Genomic DNA, 19,594 nt, shown 5'->3' with positions numbered 1-19,594 from the left:
ACGAGTGTGCCTACGCCTGCTACCCCTGCTGGTGTTTGTCAGGTGTTTAGGATGATACTTCCAATTTTTAGAAAAATGATACTGAATTAGTTTTTAGGCCTCCAAACCATTTGGAAGTCTACCAGCAGTTTTTTTTACTTGTTTGTTTTTAAAACAAATCAGTTACTCAAAAGCATTTCTAGAATTTCAGTATCCTGCTTAACGCATTCATGGTATTTGCTTACATGTTTACATTCCCGGCTCCTTTCTTACTCCCAATCTGTGTGGTGTTGGGTTAGACTTTAATGTGAAAAGGAACCGCGCCAGTTACAGACTGGATGGTATGGCCAAGGGACGCTGGAGGCTGGGTATCCTCCTGCCTTATGTGCAGAGGTCACCCTGAGCCACCTCTGATGAGGTGTCACAGTTAACTGAGCACACACGTCCATTTTTCCTTCATCCTCCTCTTAGTGAGTTCAGCCTCATGTTTCTGAGGATAAAAGGGAAACTCCACTCTTCCTTGATTCTCTGCCTACACATGAAGAAGAAACAAAAAATTGTCACATTACTATAGGAAATGTATTGTAAAGAAAGTGAAGAGAGACTTTAGTATTAAGTTATAGGTCCTATCCCTGCTCAGGGCTCCCTGGGGAATTCTCTTCTTACTAAGACTAGAATCCCAAGTCCTGCCGTAATTGGGCCCCACCAACTTGTCACACCTAATTTCCTACAGGTTTTTCTCCTTTCTATTTCATCTGCACTGACCTTCTTATGGTTGTTCGAGTATTTGAAGCATATTCCTGCCTCAGGGCCTTTGCACTTGATATTCCTGCTGGAGCTATCTGTGTGGCTTACTCCTTCACTTACTCCTTGTGTAGCCGTCTGCTCAAGGCCTTCTAAAGGAGGCCTTCTCGATCTCCCCATTTGAAAATAGAAACTCCTGTCATTTTGGGGTACCTGGGTGGCTCAGTCGGTTCAACATGACTTTTGATTTCTGCTAGGGTCATGATCTCAGGATCGTGAGGTCAAGCCCTGCATCAGGCTCTGTGCTCAGTGGGGAGTCTGCTTGAGATTTTTCTTTTTCTCCCTCTCCCTCTGCTGCTCCCCCCACTTGTGCTCCCTCTCTCTCTCTAAAAACACATAAAATCTTTAAAAATAAGGAGCCTCCTGTCATTTTCCTCTTTCTGTCATATTTTTAAAAATATTGATCTTACATTATTTCATACATTTTGACATTATATTTTCATTTGTTTATTGTCTGTTTCTCTTACTAAAGTTAAATGTCCACGAGAACAGGGGCTGTTTTTACCCACTGGTGTCTGGGACGGGGCCTGGCACATAACAGGTGATCAATAAACTGTCTATTGTGTTAATGAACCGTGAACCTGATGATTAAATGTATTTTATAGCTTTCATTTCCTAAAGCTCACCAAATATAATTTAGCAACAGCCAGTGATGGAACAGATGACCTGTCTTAGCATTAACTTCTATTTCCTTTTTGTCATTTCCCTTTAAGATTAATGCATTACCAATTTGGAAACATATTTTTTTCTTGTTAAGAGGCAGTGGTGTGAAATGGCAGTAGTGCTGCTTTTTAGGTAGGAAACCTGGGACTAGTTATTTAACCAAACTAGGGATGCCTCAGTTCCCTTGTATGTAAAATGGAGATAATGGTATGTTGGAGATTTAGGATTGAGCCATTAATAACCCCCTCTTGCCAAACTGAGACCAGAGAGGGAGAGATTTCCAAGAGTCAGAGAGACATGGGCCAGATCGTCAGCTTTACCGAGAGAAGCGGCATTGGTGGTGGTGGCTTAGGGGAGCTGCCCCGGGAGCTCCCAGTGCTTTACTCATCGGAGTAAGTTTAACTCTCCCATTGCAGGCAGGGCTGTTCTCCCCAGAAGAAACACAGCTTCCGCAGTAAACTTCCCACACAGGGAAGCAGGCTGTAGGCTGGCGGGTTTGAAGAAAGCCTAGAAGGGGGGTCCCTGGGTGGCTCAGTTGGTGAAGCACCTGCCTTTGGCTCAGGTCATGATCTCAGGGTCTTGGGATCGAGTCCTGCATCAGGATCCCTTCTCAGCAGGGAGCCTGCTTCTCCCTCTCCCTGCGGTTCCCCACTGCTTTTGCGCGTGGGCTCTGTCAAATGAAGAAATAAAATGTTAAAAAAAAAGCCCAGAAGGTTGAGTGAGTCGCTTCTCTGATGGGAAGAAGTAGGTGGGGCAGACGCATTACTAAGAGAAACATGACACCTGGGGAACAGAGGGTCCCCCCAACAAGTATACACCGTGTGCTGAGGACTTTATAAGGTCTTTTCTCTCTGTAGGGTTTGGAACATAGGAAGTGCTGAGTCACTATTAGCCACTATTAGTGTTGTAATACTTGTGTTTATCATGACTTATAGCAGTGAACATACTGGACTATAATCTCTCCTTTTTTTTTTTCTGTGTACTTATTAGACTAGATTGTAAGCTCTTGGGAGAAGAAACTCTTCATTATCTCTTGAATCTCTGATACTAGATGATTTCGTGTTGGTTTTTAGCCATCAGTGACTAGATATTTGAGAAGAATGGTTTAGTGAAAGCATATGGGTATTGGAGTCAGAAAAAAAGGAATCTGCTTTAAATTCTTTTTAAGCCAAGGAGAAGATAGGAAAAAGTAAACACCAAAAAAGGAAAGTGGACTGATGCATACACATGTAAGGTTTTTAACAGTAGTACTTAAAACAGTTCCTGTATCATCAAAGAACCCAGGGAAGCAAAACAACGCAGAATCTGAATATTTCATTTTGTCTAGGTTTTACTCTGTTTCTTTTCTTCTCATGAATAGGTGGTAAAGAAGTTAGGCTCCTACAGAGTGATGGCTAGTTTGCACATGTTAATATTAGACTGTGTTTTCTAATTAAAAAGCAAAGACAAAGTAGGAGAAATTAACACTGAAAAAATACAGTGAACTCTGTTTTGGACATATCGCAACGTGAGCAGTCCATAAATGCTGCTGGGGAACGCGTACGTATGTTGATAACATCTAAGAAGACAGTAAGTTCTGGTCAGTGGCGGATACTGTTACCAGACAGCTGTCAGCTCTCCCATCTGCCTTCTCTGTTAGGCATCCGTGACTCGGAGCTCCTTGTTGTCCTGATTGTTGCTTCTGTTTTCACAGTCTCTGCATCCCGTCAGCGTGGTCACACATTGTTCCGACTGTGTCTGTTGACAAGGCACACATCGCAGTGATGCTGGTGCTCCCTTCCGGCTGGAGAGCATTATTTGTGCTGACTCTGGCCTAAGCAGTCTACCTCTGTCCTCACCCTGGAGCTCCCCTGGTCTCCTCCAGGCACGATTGCACTCGTGCGCTAAAATGTCATCTGGCGGACACCTAAGACAGGGTCTCAAGATCAGGTGTGTAGGGTCAAGATCCAGATGGCCATGAGGAGGGATACCAGCCCAGGGATCATCCTGCTTTACCAGGTGAGGGAGGTTTCCCCAGACCCCCTGGATCACAAGACCTGGAATCTTCCTGGCAGTTTAAGTCTCCTGGTCCAGAATCAGCTTTTGTATTTTTGAAATGTTGATTTTTTTTTTTCATCAGTCTTTCCCCAAACTGTTGTAAATTAGTCATATGCACTTGAGGGGCCGAGTGGACCAAGTGTGATCTTTGGTTTTGGCCTCAGCTTGAATCTGGCTCCCCTGCTCTCTGACTTCATGTTACTTGGGCCTTCTGAGCTTCCATTTCCTCATTTAAAAAAAGGGGATATTAGTAACTTCTTTTCCAGGTTACGGAGAGCGTTGTTCAGGTAACGGACCCCTTCGTACGTTGCAGCTGCTCAGCAAGTGGCAGTGGTTCCCTGTCATCCTTTCAGAGTCTGGGCAAACTGTGTGAAGGAGCTTCCACAAACTGAGGGCCCAGATCTTACAACCATTGCCTTGCTCCTCCCAACAGCAGCATAAAGCCCGGTCTTATTGGGACAGATGGCACTGGTGCACCTGTCCCTGTGCCGCCAGGCCTTTCCAGCTGCTGTGAGGCCGGGCTTTATCTAGAGGGTGGGTCCGGTGACGTTCGAACTGGGTGGTCCTCACTACAGGGCCACGTGGACATGTAAGTGCTTTCAGCAGGTGGTTACTACTACTACTACTACTACTACTACTACCACTACCACTACTACTTCTCCTCCTTCTCCTTCTTCTTCTTCTTTTGATTTATTTATTTCAGAGATGGAGAGAGAGAGACAGTGTGTGTGAGCAGGGGGAGGGGCAGAGGGGGATGGAGAAGGAGAGAAGCAGACACCTAGCTAAGACACTCTGCTTAACGCGGAGCCTGAGGCAGGGCTCGATCCCTGATCCCTGAGATCATGATCTGAACCAAAATCAAGAGTCGGATGCTTAACCGACCAACCCAGGCACCCCAGGGTGGCTACTTCTAAAATGAATGAAAGTATGTGGTGGAAATGGTCTTTGTGTGATTTACCAGCTAGAAAGCAATAAAATCTCACTTTTTTAGAATTATGGATGTTTTGAAAATCACTTCTTCTAGGACACAGAATGGAATCCTTAAAAACTGGTAGTTTTCATTGGCAGCTGAACGGAAAATGCCTTTGTTTTGTGGGTTGGGGAGTGTAAGATTTTACATTATTTTACATTATTTCTCTTGGGAGAAAAAAAACTTCCAAAGACTTAGTTTTAGATAGAGAAACAGTCAATTTAAATTTAAAATTAAAAACCTCTTTTCTTCATAGCTTTCTGTCCTTTAAATTTGGTAATTTAAAATTTTCTTTATATAAAATTTTTTTACTATTAAAATTAATAATATTGCCCATTGTAGAAATTTGGAAAGTATATTGCTAACTTAAGTTTTGAATTCCAAATCCTTCGGAATAACATCTATGCTTTGAGAATTTATTTTTCTCTCCTTGGGTAATTGTCTTCCGGAGCCCCCTGCTTTTCCTCTCCGATCTGGATTGGTTACCGTATTAGCCTAATGCAACATTGTCATTCTGCAGCTGCTTTTGACTGCCTGTCTGAGCCAGATTCATTATTTCTTTAATCCTGGGCCATCTTTCTTAGTTTAGACTTTCATTTTGCTGAAGCACATCTCCAGCTGACTTCCTAAGAAAGAGCGCGTGGGAAGTCAGCTTTCGGGGTCTTTATGTATTTGAAAGTATCTTCATAGAACTTTAGGTTGAAAATAACTTTCCCTTATAACTCTTAAGGCATTGGGTTGTTACTTTTCCACCTACTTGATGATGAGAAGTCTGATGCCAGTCTGGTTCTCTTAACTGTGTAGTTGACCTGATTTTTTTTCCCTTGAAGATTCATAGGATTTTCTGTTTTTCTTGATGTTCTCAAGTTTCACATTATCTCAGTGTGGATTCTTGGTAAATTCTTTTCAGTTTGATGACTCATGTTCTTTAACTCTGGGAAATCCTCTGGAATTGTTTCTTAGATAACTTCTTCCTTCTCTTTTTGTTGTTCTCTTTCAGGGATTCTTATTTGCTAGATGGTGACGTCTTGGATAAATTAAGTCTATATATTCTCTCTTGCTATTCATGTCTTTTGGAGCTTCCTTTAACTTTGTATTTCAGCGTGTGGTATATTTTACTTTCCAAAAATGGCCACAGCACTCTTTCCAGTTCTCATTACTTCTTATCAAGGATGGAGTTTATTTCCTTCCGCCTCAAACCGGGACAGGTTTCTGACTACTCCAACTAACAGAATATGGTGGAAGTGATGCGAGGTGATTTCCAGGGTCAGGTCATTAGAAGGTTACAGCTTCCACCAGTACGTGTGGCTCTGTTTTTGGCTCTATTTATCTCTTTCTCAGAGTGCTTGTCCTTGGAACCCAGTCATCATGTTGTGAGGAAGCCCAGGACTCATAGATGGTCCTGTGGAGGTGTTTCAGCTACAGCCCTACCAAAGGTCTCAGATGGCAAGCACCAGGGATCTGACATGCGAGTGACTGAGCCTTTACGTAATTTCAGTACTTGGCTGATGCCAGGTAGAGCAGGGATGAGCTCTCCCTGTCCAACTATGCTCAAATTGCAGCTTTGAGAGCAAAAGAATGTTGTTATTTGTTTTAAGCTACTGAGTTCAGGGGTAATTTTTATGTTCTTAGATTTCTCATTTTATCAGTCGTGTTTTTTAAAAACGTTCATTGAAGTCTAACTTACATACAGTGAAACGCACAAATCGGAAGTGTATAGTTTGATCTGTTTTGACAAACGTGTATACACCTGTGTAACCCACATCCTCATGTTAAGTGAACTTGGTAAACCAGAGTGCTGCTAGGTGAACTTGGTAAACCAGAGTGCTGCTAGGTGATGAGTTAAAAGAGAGCGGGAGACCCCAATCCCCTGCCAGCCCCTGGCAACCACTATTTTACTCTTCCAATGAGCTTGATTTTTTTTTTTTCTATTGAACATAAAAGTGATACCATGCAGTTAAAAGAGAGAGAGAGAGAGAGAGAGAGGGAGATTGGCAGGAATTTGGCAATGGACTAAATAAGATAGGAAGACATTTGAGTTTCTTTTTTCCTTAAACTTATTTTTGGACATTTATAAATTTGCAGAGTTTTGAAGATAGTAGAGAAAGTTCCCAAATAACCCACATCTACTTCTTCCTGTTGTTAATATATTACTATGGCCCTTTGTCAAAACTAGTGAACCAATATTGGTCCATCGTTATTAACTAAACTCCATGCTTCATTTGGATTTCCTGAGTTTTTACTTAAGGTGCTACCTTGGGCTGCCGTAACAGAATACCACAGACGGAGTGGCTTAAAAAACAGACATCTGTTTCTCAGGGTTCTGGAGACTGACATCTGAGTTCAGAGTGCCGGCATCATGGTGGGGCTCTGGTGAGGCCTCTGTGTTGGCTCACAGGTGGCTGCCTTTCTGCTGTGTGTTCACATGGCCTTTCCTTGGTGCATGCGTGTTTGAGGAGGGGAGGGATGCAGGGTGGGAAGTAAAAAAGAGAGAGAGAGAGATAGCTCTCTGGTATCTCTTCTGATCAGGGCACTAATCCCACGATGAGGGCCTCACCCTCATGACCTCTTCTAAACCTCACTAACTCCAAAGGCTCCATCTCCAAATTCTGTCACATTGGGGATTAGAGCTTCAGTGTATTAATTTGGGGAGGATACAGATACTCAGTTCGTAACAAGTTCCTTTTGTGACCCAGGATCCCATGTAGAATTTTCCGTGTTACATTTAATTGTCGTGTTTCCTTATGACCCACTAGACTGGGACGGTTTCCCAGACTTCCTGTGGTTTGGATGTCCTGATAGCTTTGAGGCGTGTTGGTCATTTTGTAGCATGTCCCGCAGGTAGGATTCATCTCATGTTTTTCCTCATGATTAGTCCGGGCTTGTGGGTGTTTGGAAGACCACAGAGGTGCGGTGTCGTTTTCATCCCTTCATATCAAGTGTGTGTGCTTTCAACTTGACTTACACTGTTGGTACATCTTTGGTCACCGGGCTGAGGCACTGTTCCCTGGGCTCTCCACTGAATGCTGTTTTTTAACCCCCACTTTCCACATTACACTCACTGGAAGAAGTCATTCTGAGCAGCCCACGCATGGGGGTGTGCTGGGGGGTGCAGTGTGCTGGGGGTCGGGGTGGGCTGTGCTTCCTGATGGAGCCCGGTGCGTGGGAGAGAGAAGGGTGGGATGACACCAGCTCCCAGGTTTTTGGCCTGAGTTCCTGTGCAAATGATGGAGGAGGAAGGGGAGTGGCTCCGGAGCACAGGAAGGGGGTAGACGTGAAGGCTCTCCCTTTGGCTGTGTTGGTTTGGAGTTGCCTGCTGGACTCTGCAGCAGAAACGTCCAGCCGACCGTGGACCATGTGTGGAGCTCAGGGCAGGCGAGGGCTCGGGATTCCGTTGCAGAATGCCGTTGTGCTTTCAGGCTAAAGACTCTGGTTTGACAGAGTAAAGAGCCTGTGGTAATTTGAAGAGAATGGTGACAAAAATTAAAATCAAACAAACATCCTTCCCGAGAGCGCTGGGGATAAAATGCAGAGACCGGCGGTCCTCCGGCCTGCGGCCCCCTGCCTGCCGCAGGCCCCGCCGACGCAGCCCGCCGGCCACGGAGCCGCTGAGCTCGGTTCGGGCATCGTAAGCTGGCAGAAGGCACTGGAAGTTTTAGGGGTTTGCCCTGCGGAGCTGTGCATGTGTATTATGGGGCCTCAGACGGCTGGTGTCCCAGTGTGGTGCTCTTTCTTTCTTAGAGGGCTGCCGGTCGGGGCGGGAGAGCTCTGAGCGGGCTGCGTCGTCCACCTCTGCCCGCCTGCATCTCCTCGGGGCAGCGTGCTGCCCGGACAACCTCTCCCTGCTCTCCCTGCCCTTCTCCGTTCTCTTCTGTGGCCCAGGACGGCAACTGGCTTTCCTGTCTTGATTCCTCTCCTTGTGATGGTGAATATAGGGAGGCTGAAGGATTTATACATTTGGTGCCATAATAGGAGTTTTTTTTCCGTTTTATTTCTTTTCAGTGTTCCAGAATTCATAGTTTATGCACCACACCCAGTGCTCCATGCAATCTGTGCCCTCCACAATACCCCCCACCAGGCTCACCCAACCTCACACCCCTGACCCATCCTAAACCCCCCCATTTATTTCTCAGAGTCCACAGTCTCTCATGGTTTGTCTTCCCCTCTGATTTCCCCCAACTCACTTCTCGTAATAGGAATTAAAAAAAAAAATTTTTTTAAAGATTTTATTTATTCATCCGAGAGAGGGAGAGCATGAGAGGAGAAAGGTCAGTGGGAGAAGCAGACTCCCTGCCGAGTGGAGAGCCCAATGTGGAACTTGATCCCAGAACTCCAGGATTACGACCCGAGCCGAAGGCAGTTGCCCAACCAACTGAGCCACCCAGGCGCCCCATAGTAGGAATTTTTAAAGAAGTTGGCAATCACGTGACACGTGACCAGTGCCACAAAGGGTGTCAGGTTTAAGTTGCTCTACGGAAGTTGGTAGGTTATTACTTAGAAAACAAAGTTAATAATGTTGGGGGACTTAGAGTTCTCTCCTTTCCCCTTCCATCCCCCAAATTTCTTATTTTTAGAACTTTTTGTCCTAGTGCATCTTCCCTTTTCTGGGGAGTTGATTTTTAAAAATTAGATTTGCAGGGGATCAGGAGCAATCACTATGTTATTAGAGGATGATGAAATCCTCACCCATACTTACAAGTTCAGGGAGACCTTTCCAGGTCCCTGGGCACCTGTCTCCAAACTCATTCAAGAGAGGAGTAACTTCCAGAACTTGGGGTTTCTCATTTCCTTTAGTGGTGTTCACCGTGAATGTGTGTACCTTTAAACAGCGTGGTGTGTTTAGTTTTGCTCAGTTTTGACTTTTGACCTCTATTTAAATGATTTATACCATATATTTTCTTCTGAGTCTTGCTTTTAAAATTTTATTTATTTTAAGATTTTATTTATTTTTGAGAGCAAGCGAGCAAGGGAAGAGCAGAGGGAGAGGGACAAGCAGACTCGGTAAGCTCCAGGCAGGGTTGGATCTCACAACCCAGAGATCACCATTTGAGCTGAAATCAGGAGTGGGACGCTTAACGCACTGAGTCACCCGGGCACCCCTGAGTCTCGCTTTTTACATCAATATTATGTTTGCCAGATACATTTAATCTGGTCGGTTTAGCTGCCGTTCTTTTATTCCCACTTCTGTGGAGTGTGAATATGCTATAACTTATTGATGTTCTCCGAGCCAAGGCCATTTGGGTGGTTTCCAGGTTTTTACTATTTATAAATAAGGCTGTCGTGAAGTTCTCGTTCATGTCTCCTGGTCACATATGCAAGAATTTCTCTAAGATTTATCTACCTCGGGTGGAATTAATGGTCATGGAGAATGTGTCTTCAACTGTATTAAATAATGCCAAACTGTTTTCCAAAGTGGTGATACCAGTATACACCCCCCACCAATAGTGTATTGAAATTCTCTTGTCCCTCATCCTCATCAGCACCTCGTTTTCAGGTTGAAACCCTTTAGCTGTTCTTTGGGGTATGGAAAGATATTTTGTGATTCTAATTTTTAGTTTTCCTGAACACAATAACATTATTATTTTTTCATATAGCTCCTGGCCATTTCTCTTCTGTGAAATGCTCATTCTTTTGTCTTTTTAAAAATTGGGTAGTTTGTCTTTTCCTAATGGTTTTAGAGGTTCTCTCTCTATTTTGGTTTTGAATTCTTTATTATAGTGTGTTGTAAAATATAGTCTTCAAGTTTATAGTGTGATTTTCTTTATGATGTCTTTTGATGAACTTCTTGATTCTTTTTAAAAAATTTATTATTATTATTTTTTAGAGAGGTAGGGAGGGGCAGAGGGAGAGAGAGAAAGAATCAAGCAGCACCCCCAAGCTCAGCACAGAGCCTGACGTGGGGTTCAGTCTCGTGACCCTAAGGTCCTGACCTGAGCCCAAACCAAGATTTGGATGCTTAACTGACAGGGCCACACAGGTGCCCCCTTTTTAAAATTGTGGTAACATCTAGCATATGTAAATGTATAAAATGTGCCCCTTTAACTGTTTTTAACTGTATGGTTTAATAGCATGAAGTCCGTTCACATAGTTGTACAGCAGAGCCCCAGAATGTTTCCATCTTGCAAATTGGGAACTGTATACCCATTTAACAACAACTCTCCATCTCTCCCTCCCTATTCTACTTTCTGTTTCTACGATTTTGACTATGCCACATAGACCTCATCTAAGGGGGACAGCCCTCGTGGGATCTGAGCCTACTGTGCCTCCGTCAGCTGGCCAGGCAGGCAGACCGTGTGGGTGAGGAAGCAAAGTCTGCGAACGTTCTTCTTTGTCAATTTCATAACCCGCGAATGTAGATGGGGTTATTCTTATTTTCCTATTAAGACACTGTGACATAAAGAGGTTGTAACATGCCAGAGTTACTCGGTTACGGCTGGAGCAAGGACTTGTATTTATAGTTTCTTTGGTAGTCGTGTGCTGCTTCCTTTCGATGCACAGCTGTCAGCCCGCTGTGAGAGGCTGGTGACATTCGTATGAGACACAGTCCCATTTCTGCACAGTGTGTCACATGTACTTCCCAGCAAACCAGTTGCGTCTCTGCTGCTGTTTTCTTAGAAATGACGAGGACACAAGTAATGTTTTGGGGATAAACTTTATTGAAGTAAATTGTTCGCAAACTTGACTATTTTAACTCTCATTAGTAATAAATTACTAGGGGCACACCTCGAAACCCAGTGGCTTTTCTATGATTCATAATTGTTGCCTTTGACTTCTTAATTATGTTGACTTTATCAGCTGTATGCAGCTACTTAACATTCACCTCGGAGTTGGTGTAAATATTTGATAAATTGGGACGTACAGATGGTCTTCCAGCTGTGGTTTTCTCCCTAGCCTGAGAGCGGAAACTCTCGTTAGGACTCTGGTAGTGGAGTCCGTGTCCCACGACCGCGTGGAGTCCTGCCGCCTCTGCGTGCCCTGCATGAGAGGATAGCTGTTGGTCCCTTGTGATAAGCTCGCTGTATGTCACCATGTAATTTGGAAGTCCAATATTTGTCATGACTATATCAAAGAATTACTTTTTGGCTCATGTTGAATGTTAAAATGACATCAAGCAGTAAGAAGAAGCGATTCTCCATAAATTTGAAATAATAGGTGATCTGAAAATGGTGAGACCAAATGTGAGTTTGCAAGTATCTAACAGCACGCGTTTGTTAACGTGCTGGTCATATGCCAGGAATAGGTGCTAGGGGTTACAGTAAGCAAAACAGAGAAGATCTGTGTTTCCGTGAAATGTACATTCTAGGGACTATTTCTAAAGATTTACTATAGAATAATTTACAGTGTATGACATCAAGGGACTTAATGATCATTTGTGACTTTTTTTTGATGGCGATGTCTGAACCCTTTAAACAAGTTCCAAAAAAAAAAAAAAAGTGAAAAATCAAAAATGCTTACGTTGGCTCATTTGGATAATATGTAAGTGCTTAATGGCTAAGAATTCCAAGGGCAGTGTCTCAGAGCTCAAGCTAATCATGAAAAGTTAATACTTTTTTATATTGATGTGATTCTTATCGAAAAGTAAACTGGTTTTGGTGGGAGGTAGTAGAATTTCAAAATCAAATCAACATATGTGTAAGTTGACATTGTACTGAAGTGAAATCTGATGCTATGAGGCAGCCCAGAAGAACAATGAGTTTTTTGCATAATTCAAAGCCTTTTAAATTTGATAGGAGCACTGAAATTGACTTTGTTTTTTTAGGGTGGGTGCTTTTACCCAGTAATATGTAGCTCCCTGGATATGAAAGTTTTCAAGGTAAATTAGGAAAGGATTACTATTCTTATTTGGGCTAATGTTTCTGATAGCAGGAATGAATGAGTAATTGAAATTGATGATTTTTTATTAGCAAATATAATAAATAAGCAAACAAATTTATTTGAGAGGGAGAGAGGAAGCACGAGCCAGGGGAAGGGCTAGAGGGAGAGGGAGAAGCAGACTCCCTGCTCAGCAGGGAGTGCTGCTGATGAGGTGCTCCAGGCCGGGCTCAGCCCCAGCACCCTGAGATCATGTCCTGAGCCCATGTCAGATGCTCAGCCTCCTGAGCCACCCAGGCGCCCCTTGAGTTGAGATGTGAGTGGTGAAGTATGGGTGTTTTCTACGTCCCGGGTGTCGGGGTGGGCGACCTTGGCCTTGAGGCAGAAATGAGTTTGGTGTGTCGGGAGGTCAGTAGGGTTTAAAGGCCATCAGTGAGAAATAGTGGTCGATGAGGCTGGGGAGAGGGCCTGGTTCTTTGAGGGCAGAGGAGAGATGAGTTTGTTTTAGTGGTAATGGTGGTCTCCTCGCTCGTTTGGAAGCTGGGGACCGATGTGATCACGGTACTGGCTGCCGTGTGGCGACTGGTGTGTGGAGGCACGAGAGGGAACAGAGGGACCGTGTCGGTACCGGGGGAGGCGTGGGCAGCACTGGAGGTGGAGCCGGATGCGTGGCGCGGGACAACTGGCAGAGAGAGCGGAGAGGATCCAGAACGGAGTCGCCGTGGAAGGGAGGAGAGTGGTGGTGGTCCGGGGTCGGTTGCTGTTCAGCTGACTTGGCCGAGCCGCTGGCTTTGTGACGCTGCATCGACTGAGATGTGGGAATTTCGGGGAGAGGCCGGTGGTGGAGGATCAAGAGTTCCCTTCTGGGCTCCCGTAAGTTTTTAGATATTATGAGACATCGAGGTGCGTTGGTTTAGCGGGCAGTTGAGTAAACGCGCCTGAAGCCTGGCGGAGAGTTCGAGACTAAGATGACAAAGTCGCATGTCCACAAACACACGTGAACTCCCCAAGACAGGGCCGGCTCTTCAGTCTCCTTGAAAGTGAGGAAGCGGGCCTGGGCGGCCTTTTGGCTCCCTTCTGTCTGAACGCCAGACGTCGACTGAGCCCCAGAGCCTCTCTGAGGCACCCGAGAAGTTTGACGAAACGGGTCTATCTTTTTAAACCATGAGAGCAATGAACAGGGAGGAAAGATGAGCCTGTAGGTGTTTCCCATCTATATTTATTCCGAAACTGCTGTCTGTCGCTTGTCCACAAGTGCAGTATGTGACTGAAATGACATATGCTTCTAAAAGTCAGGGTGATCTCACTCCTGCTGTGACGTTCTCATGGAAACCCCCACAGTGGTCGATGTGAATTGATTGTTATTTAAAACATTTTAAACAACTTCTGTTTTTTTAAAGATTTTATCTGTTTACTTGAGAGAGAGAGAGAGAGAGAGAGAAGGCGTGTGCACTGGGGGAGGGGCAGGGGAGAGGGAGAGAAAATCTCCAGCCGACTCGGTGCTGAGCGCAGAGCCGGACACGGGGCTCAATCCCAGGACCCTGAGATCATGACCTGAGCCAAAATCAAGGGCTGGACCCTCAACCAACTGCACCTTGGGCACCCCTTAAAGGGTTGTTTTGAGGTGTAATGGATACATAATAAACTACACATGTTTAAAATGTAAGGTTGGATGTTTTGATGTATGTATCCATCCGTCACATGTCACCACAATCGGGATCATGCACGTTTCCGTCACCCCTGAGGCTTCCTTGTGCCCCTGAGTAACACCTGCCTCTTGCTTCTCCCCGTCCCGCATCCCCACGCGACCACTGATCTGCTCTCAGTCATCAGACAATCATTTGCATTTTCAGAAACGTGTATAAATAGAATTGTACCGTGGTCCTTCTTCTTTTTTTCACTTTTCTCACTCAATATAGTTATTTTGAGATTTATCCATGCTGTTGGGTGTGTCTCAATAGTTCATTCCATTTTATTGCTCAGTGATACCTGTCGTGTGGATATGCTGGGATCGTTTATGCCGTCACTGTCCGTTCAGACTCATGTTTTCTTTCTGCGTGTCTTGGGATTTGCTGGTATTACTCGTGACCACGGAAGAGACGGATACTGAGGTGTTCACACATGCGCACACACACGTGCACCAGACCCTCTTAATAAAAAGGACGGTAGTTCCTTGTTCTTCCGTTTATCCCCCTTTATCCAGCTCACGGATGAGCAGCTTGCTAGTCAAATGTCAGAGTAAGTTTGACAAGTGCTGGGGATGTTAGGCAGACTAGCCCTTTCTTTGTGTCTGTGCTCATGTGTTATTTTGGGATGTGTGTGTGTGTGTGTGTGCGCGTGCGTGCGTGTGTTGAGTTTATTTATTTTTATCTGGATTAAATTTGCTTCGACAGATTGCCTTTACTTGAGCTTTGTAGTTTGGCAGCTGTGGATACGGTTTTAATTTCATAGGCAAGTATCAATAAATTCCTCTTAACTAGTTCCTCGGAGTTTTACATAGACAGTTGAGAGTGAAACGAAGGGAGATAAGCTCCAGTTAATCTGGAAGGTAGAAGGTAGGTGCTTCTAACCTCCGTTGAGGTCTTGATGAAATCACCGGCTTCCTGCTCCTGCGCATCTGGAAGAGCTTCCTGCGTTTGGTTTCTGTGGATGATCCGGGAATACGCTTCAGGATCTGTCACTTGATAAGCCCCTGGGAGTCTGGCTGTTCTTAATGATGTGGCATTCACCGCGGGGTGGGAGGTTACGGGAGGTCTGGCTCCTGCCTCGCAGCTCCCCGCGCCAGCGTCTGGGAGGGAAGAGGACAGAATACCGTGTCTAGGGGTGTGCGTGTCCTGGGAGAGGAGGGTTCTTTGCTGGCCCCTCCCAACGTGTGTTGTTGACGTGGGAGTTGCCATATCATGGAGGCACCGGCCACACAATCCAGGAGCGAGGATACAGTCGCGAGGCACATCCCGCGTGAGTCCCTCCACTTTGCGCTCTTACGCGCCAGCCGTCCGCCTGCCTCCCACTCAGCCGCCATCTTCTTGTCCATTTGCGTGTCTTCCTGCTGCTGGTGGGTTCTGTGAGCGCAGGATCACATCTGTGTTCGTTGTAACTAAACAGTAGGTGTTTGTCGAATGGTGGCTAGGATTCATCTTTATGCTTCCGTATTTATTTTTAAATTTCTGGTTGTGAAGTTTCTAATTGTAGCAATTAATACAAAGAGGGTTAAGCCTCTCACAAAGATGGAAGTTAACATGAGCTGTTCTGTTCTTAGTAGTCTGCTCTCCTTCGTTTTAAGCAAACTCGGAGGCATAACTTCTCCCCCTCCTTTTTCTTTCTGTAAATTAGAAGCACACGTGGGGCTAGACACTCCATTCGGGGATGAGTGGGAGTGCATGGACAGACAGAATTTGTCCTCGAGCCTTGAGAAGCTCACGGTCTTAAAGGAAAGTCAGACTAATAGGCCCGTAAGTGACCAGTGCTATATAGGAGTGATTTAAAAAGTGTTTTGGAAGCCCCCCAAATATGAGTACATGTTCCGTAGTGTCTAGTTGAGGGGCTGGGTGGAGGCGACCCCATTAACTGAGTTGAGGCCCTGAGAGGGAAGGGGCAGGTTTGGGGGAAAGAGGAGTTAGAAGAGGATACAGTGAAGAATTCAGTTTATGTGTCCAATCTGAATTTTGTGAGGAATGCTATTCTTACTGGGTAATCTGTAGATTTTTATGATGGTTTATAAAAAACGAGTTTCCCAGTGTTTTGGTTTGGATTTATTTTTCCTAATTATGGCAGGTGGTCGTTCTCGAGTTAAGAGTTTTGTGTTACCAAAGTTGGCTCTGACAGTAGTGGAGTTCAGTTTACTCGATGCTTGTTGAGAGAGCTCACCGATGCCAGGGACCTAATCAGGTTCGAGATGCTCACATCCTTTAGGACCTGGCTGCCGCCACGGGACATTTAGTGGGATGAAACTAGCAACGCAGAGGCAGTGTAGGGAGATGAGATCATTGTGATCCTAAATCTTGGTGCCCAATTTTTTTGTTTGGAAATTTGAAAACAAGCATGAATCACTTTAAGAAAAGATTTATTTATTTGAGAGAGAGAGAGAGAGAGCGAGAGCGTGTGCGTGAGCAAGAGAGGGAGAGAGAGTCTCCAGCAGACTCTGTGCTGAGCACGGAGCTGGACGTGGGGCTCGATCTCACGACCCTGAGATCGTGAACTGAGCTATAACCAAGAATCAGACGCTCAGCCCACCGTGCCACCCAGGCACTCCACAAGCATGTGTCATTTAAAAAAAAATAATTATTTGGGGGTAGATAGTAAATGACTGTGGTGCAAAATAAAAAAGTAGATGGGATATATGATGGAAAGTCTCTCTTTACCCCATCCTCTGCCCTGAAGGGCAACCACTGTTACCAGTTCCTGGGGTATCCTTCCAACGATATCCCCACGGGCATGTCGGTGACCTTGTGGAGACCCAGAGATAGCATGGGTCCAGGAGCTTACTGAGGTCTTCAAGGCCTGCTTCTTTGTTCTTTTTCTTCTGCTTCCCTATTTATTTCTCTTAGGCAGTGCCTCATCTAAATCCCAGGCACCTTTCCCAGTCCGTGGGTCTCACGTAACTTGCTAAGTCCGTGGGCAAAACCCACATATCTTTGTTGTGTCCATTTTCACGTGTGACGAAGACTGCTGACAGTCTCCGGCTTCATTTCTCGTGAACCAGAGTTGCAGCACACGTCCGTGTCCTGAATTAGCTGTTGGCAGTGACTTCTGAGACTGGTCACTGTTCATCCCCTGGCACTAGGGAAGGGTCTAGCTTTTCTTGAGGCAAGCGGCTGCCTGGTAACTGAACCAAATCAGTGTTTTCTTGACAAGGAGAAAGGTCTTCTGTTCTAGGAAATCTAGATCATTTCATCTTGGTACTTACGGGGTTGCCTCATTCTTTTTGATGGCTGTTTAGCATTTCATTGACTTAATGTACCATACTTCAGTCTCTGTCTTTTCCAATTTTCCCGTTATAGAATCTGCAGTGCGCATACATAATATTAAATGCATCCTCCCCCACCGTGCCAAATTGTTCTCCATCAGCATTTTGTTAGGATACATTACCACCAACCGTGTTTCCAAGTCCCTGTTTCCTTATGCACTTGACAATACAGAGTGCTTTTGAAGTTTATTTTACTCAGTTAGATAAGTGAAATGTTACTTTATTCTGATTTTAATTTCCATTTCTCTTATTATAAAGTTTGGGCATTTCTTTTTCATGTGAATGATAACTGGCCATGTACATATCTGCCCATTTTTCTATTATTTTATCACCTTTTTTTTCTAGAGATTTTATTTCTAAGTAATTTCTACACCTAATGTGGGACTTGAACTTACAACTCCAAGATCAAGAGATGCAGGCTCCACTCACTGAGGCAGCCAGGCACCCCTGTTGCTTTTTTAATTATTGATTTGTAGGAGCTTTATATATATTGAGGAAAGTAGGTTTTTATGGTGTAATTTCTTTTTTTTTAAAGATTTTTTTTTTTTTTTTTCCTAGGCAAAGAACTTTATTAATCTTGTTTCAAACTTTATTCCCAGGCTTCTTCAGCTTAATTAGCTGCAAAGAATGAATTGTGTATAAGCAAAAACTGAAAAGAGCTGCAGTGTCCAAGGGGCTTGGGCTTAAAAATATTAGAGATCTAGATTTTATCAGATCCATGAACAAAATTTTAAAAAGCAGTCATAATATAAAATAGCAGCTCCCAGTAACTTCTTCAAGTTTTATCTTCTCCAGAAGTTGACCCAATTCAGTTTGCTTCATTCTTGGAAGCTTCATCAAAATTCTCCACAAGATCTGGAACTTCATCATCATCATCCTCTCCGGTAGCAAGTGGTGCTTTTCCATCCACAGATTGTTTGGGCAGAGCTTCAGCCAGTCTTCTTAAACTAGTCAGACTGTCTGCACCAAGTTGGTTTAAGATACTGGGTAGCATTTCTGTCAGCTGCTTTGTCTCAGCATGGCCTGTAATGGTGAAAGTGTTCGCTGCCAGCGATGCCTGAACTTTGGGGTTGTTAAAGTGGATCACTGTTCCTTGGTTTGTGAACATATTCACTTCTTCAATACCAGAGATATTATTTACCCCTAACTTCTTTAAGGAGAACTGAAGTTTTTTGTCATCTGCTGTAGCTGTTCTATGAACCACCTTCTTCTTTCGGCGAGCAGTTCCTTTCCCACCAATGCGCACTTGTGCTTGCAGTTTGGCGAGTTTCTCCTGGTTCATGATAGTTTCTTTCATCTTGTTGGAGCGGAAATGGGACCGCGCGGGGGACTAGGGTTGGCGCTCAGGGGGTCTCGGGCGGACCAGCTGAGATTAGGTGCACACACGCGGGGACGCAAGATGGCAGCTAGAGGGAGGCCGGAAGTGATGCAACGCTGCTCTTTTTTAAAGATTTTATTTGTTATTTATTTGACAGACAGAGATCACAAGTTGACAGAGAGGCAGGCAGAGAGAGAGGAAGGGAAGCAGGCTGACTGCCAAGCAGAGAGCCCGATGTGGGGCTCGATCCCAGGACCCTGGGATCATGACCTGAGCCGAAGGCAGAGGCTTTAACCCACTGAGCCACCCAGGCGCCCCAATTTATGGTGTGATTTCTAAGTATTCCTTTCAGGTTTATGTTTTTACTTTGCTTATAGTGTTTGGCAACTAGGGAATTTTTTTATATTTATGTAATGGGGTTGCTTCTAATTTTTTTTATTGGTTTTGGCCCAGAACATTATGAAATGTTGCCTTTATTACATTCTCTATGCCCGTGATGTGTTTGAATCTCTCTGGACTTCCGGGTCTGTTTTATTCGTCTCTCTCTTCATCCAGCCTCATTGTAGTTTTCAAATCTGCTTCACTCTCTGATAGGGGAAGTCTCCTCTCATTGCAAATTTCCTGGCCTTTTCACTGATTCATATTTCTATATTTTAAGATCAACTTTTTCTTTTCTAAGAAGTCTCTTGATGTTTTACGGTGCTGGACTTAAATGTAGTGATTGATGGGAGCAGTAAAGTTTTGTTGACACTGGAGTCTTCCTACCCAAGAATGGCCGCCCTTTCTAGGCAAGTAGTGTTTGGATGTCTTCCTGTCCAGAGCATTTTAAAATTTGTTTCATGTAGATATTGTCTGTTTCTTCTTAAGATTATTTTTAGTTACTTAATATTTCTGATTGCTGTTGGATCTGCGTTTTTTCTTTCCATTAGCTCTTCTAGCTGGTTTTTCGTCTGTTTGAAGATGTTGGTTTCGAAGCTGAAGTTAAGAGATATTGAACAAGTTAGCAGCAGCTGGACTCCGAAACCTGTTATGCTACTTCATTCTG

At 44.5% G+C, this 19,594-nt stretch overlaps 2 protein-coding genes across 5 annotated transcripts in view; one reads left to right on the top strand and one right to left on the bottom strand.

Annotated features, from left to right (window-relative positions):
- MBOAT2 (membrane bound O-acyltransferase domain containing 2) overlaps positions 1-19,594 on the top strand; it is a 119,651-nt gene that overhangs the window by 16,913 nt on the left and 83,144 nt on the right. The window contains exon 1 of one of the 4 annotated variants that reach the window (XM_032866803.1): positions 3,349-3,444. The exons of the other annotated variants lie outside the window; for them this stretch is intronic. Coding sequence (XP_032722694.1) covers positions 3,397-3,444 — 48 coding nt within the window. The 5' untranslated portion in view covers positions 3,349-3,396. Of the gene's footprint in view, positions 1-3,348; positions 3,445-19,594 lie in introns of those variants that run through there. 4 annotated transcript variants of the gene reach the window in all.
- On the bottom strand, positions 17,768-18,655 carry LOC116873149 (transcription factor BTF3). Its single transcript, XM_032866806.1, has one exon. The coding sequence runs from the start codon at positions 18,526-18,528 to the stop codon at positions 18,040-18,042; it is 489 nt and encodes a 162-aa protein (XP_032722697.1). The 5' UTR covers positions 18,529-18,655; the 3' UTR covers positions 17,768-18,039.

The sequence above is a fragment of the Lontra canadensis genome, unplaced genomic scaffold (genome assembly GCF_010015895.1).
Source record: "Lontra canadensis isolate GAN:19392208 unplaced genomic scaffold, GSC_riverotter_1.0 scaffold32, whole genome shotgun sequence".
NCBI lineage: Eukaryota > Metazoa > Chordata > Mammalia > Carnivora > Mustelidae > Lontra > Lontra canadensis.
This window is presented reverse-complemented; position numbering and strand designations above follow the sequence as displayed.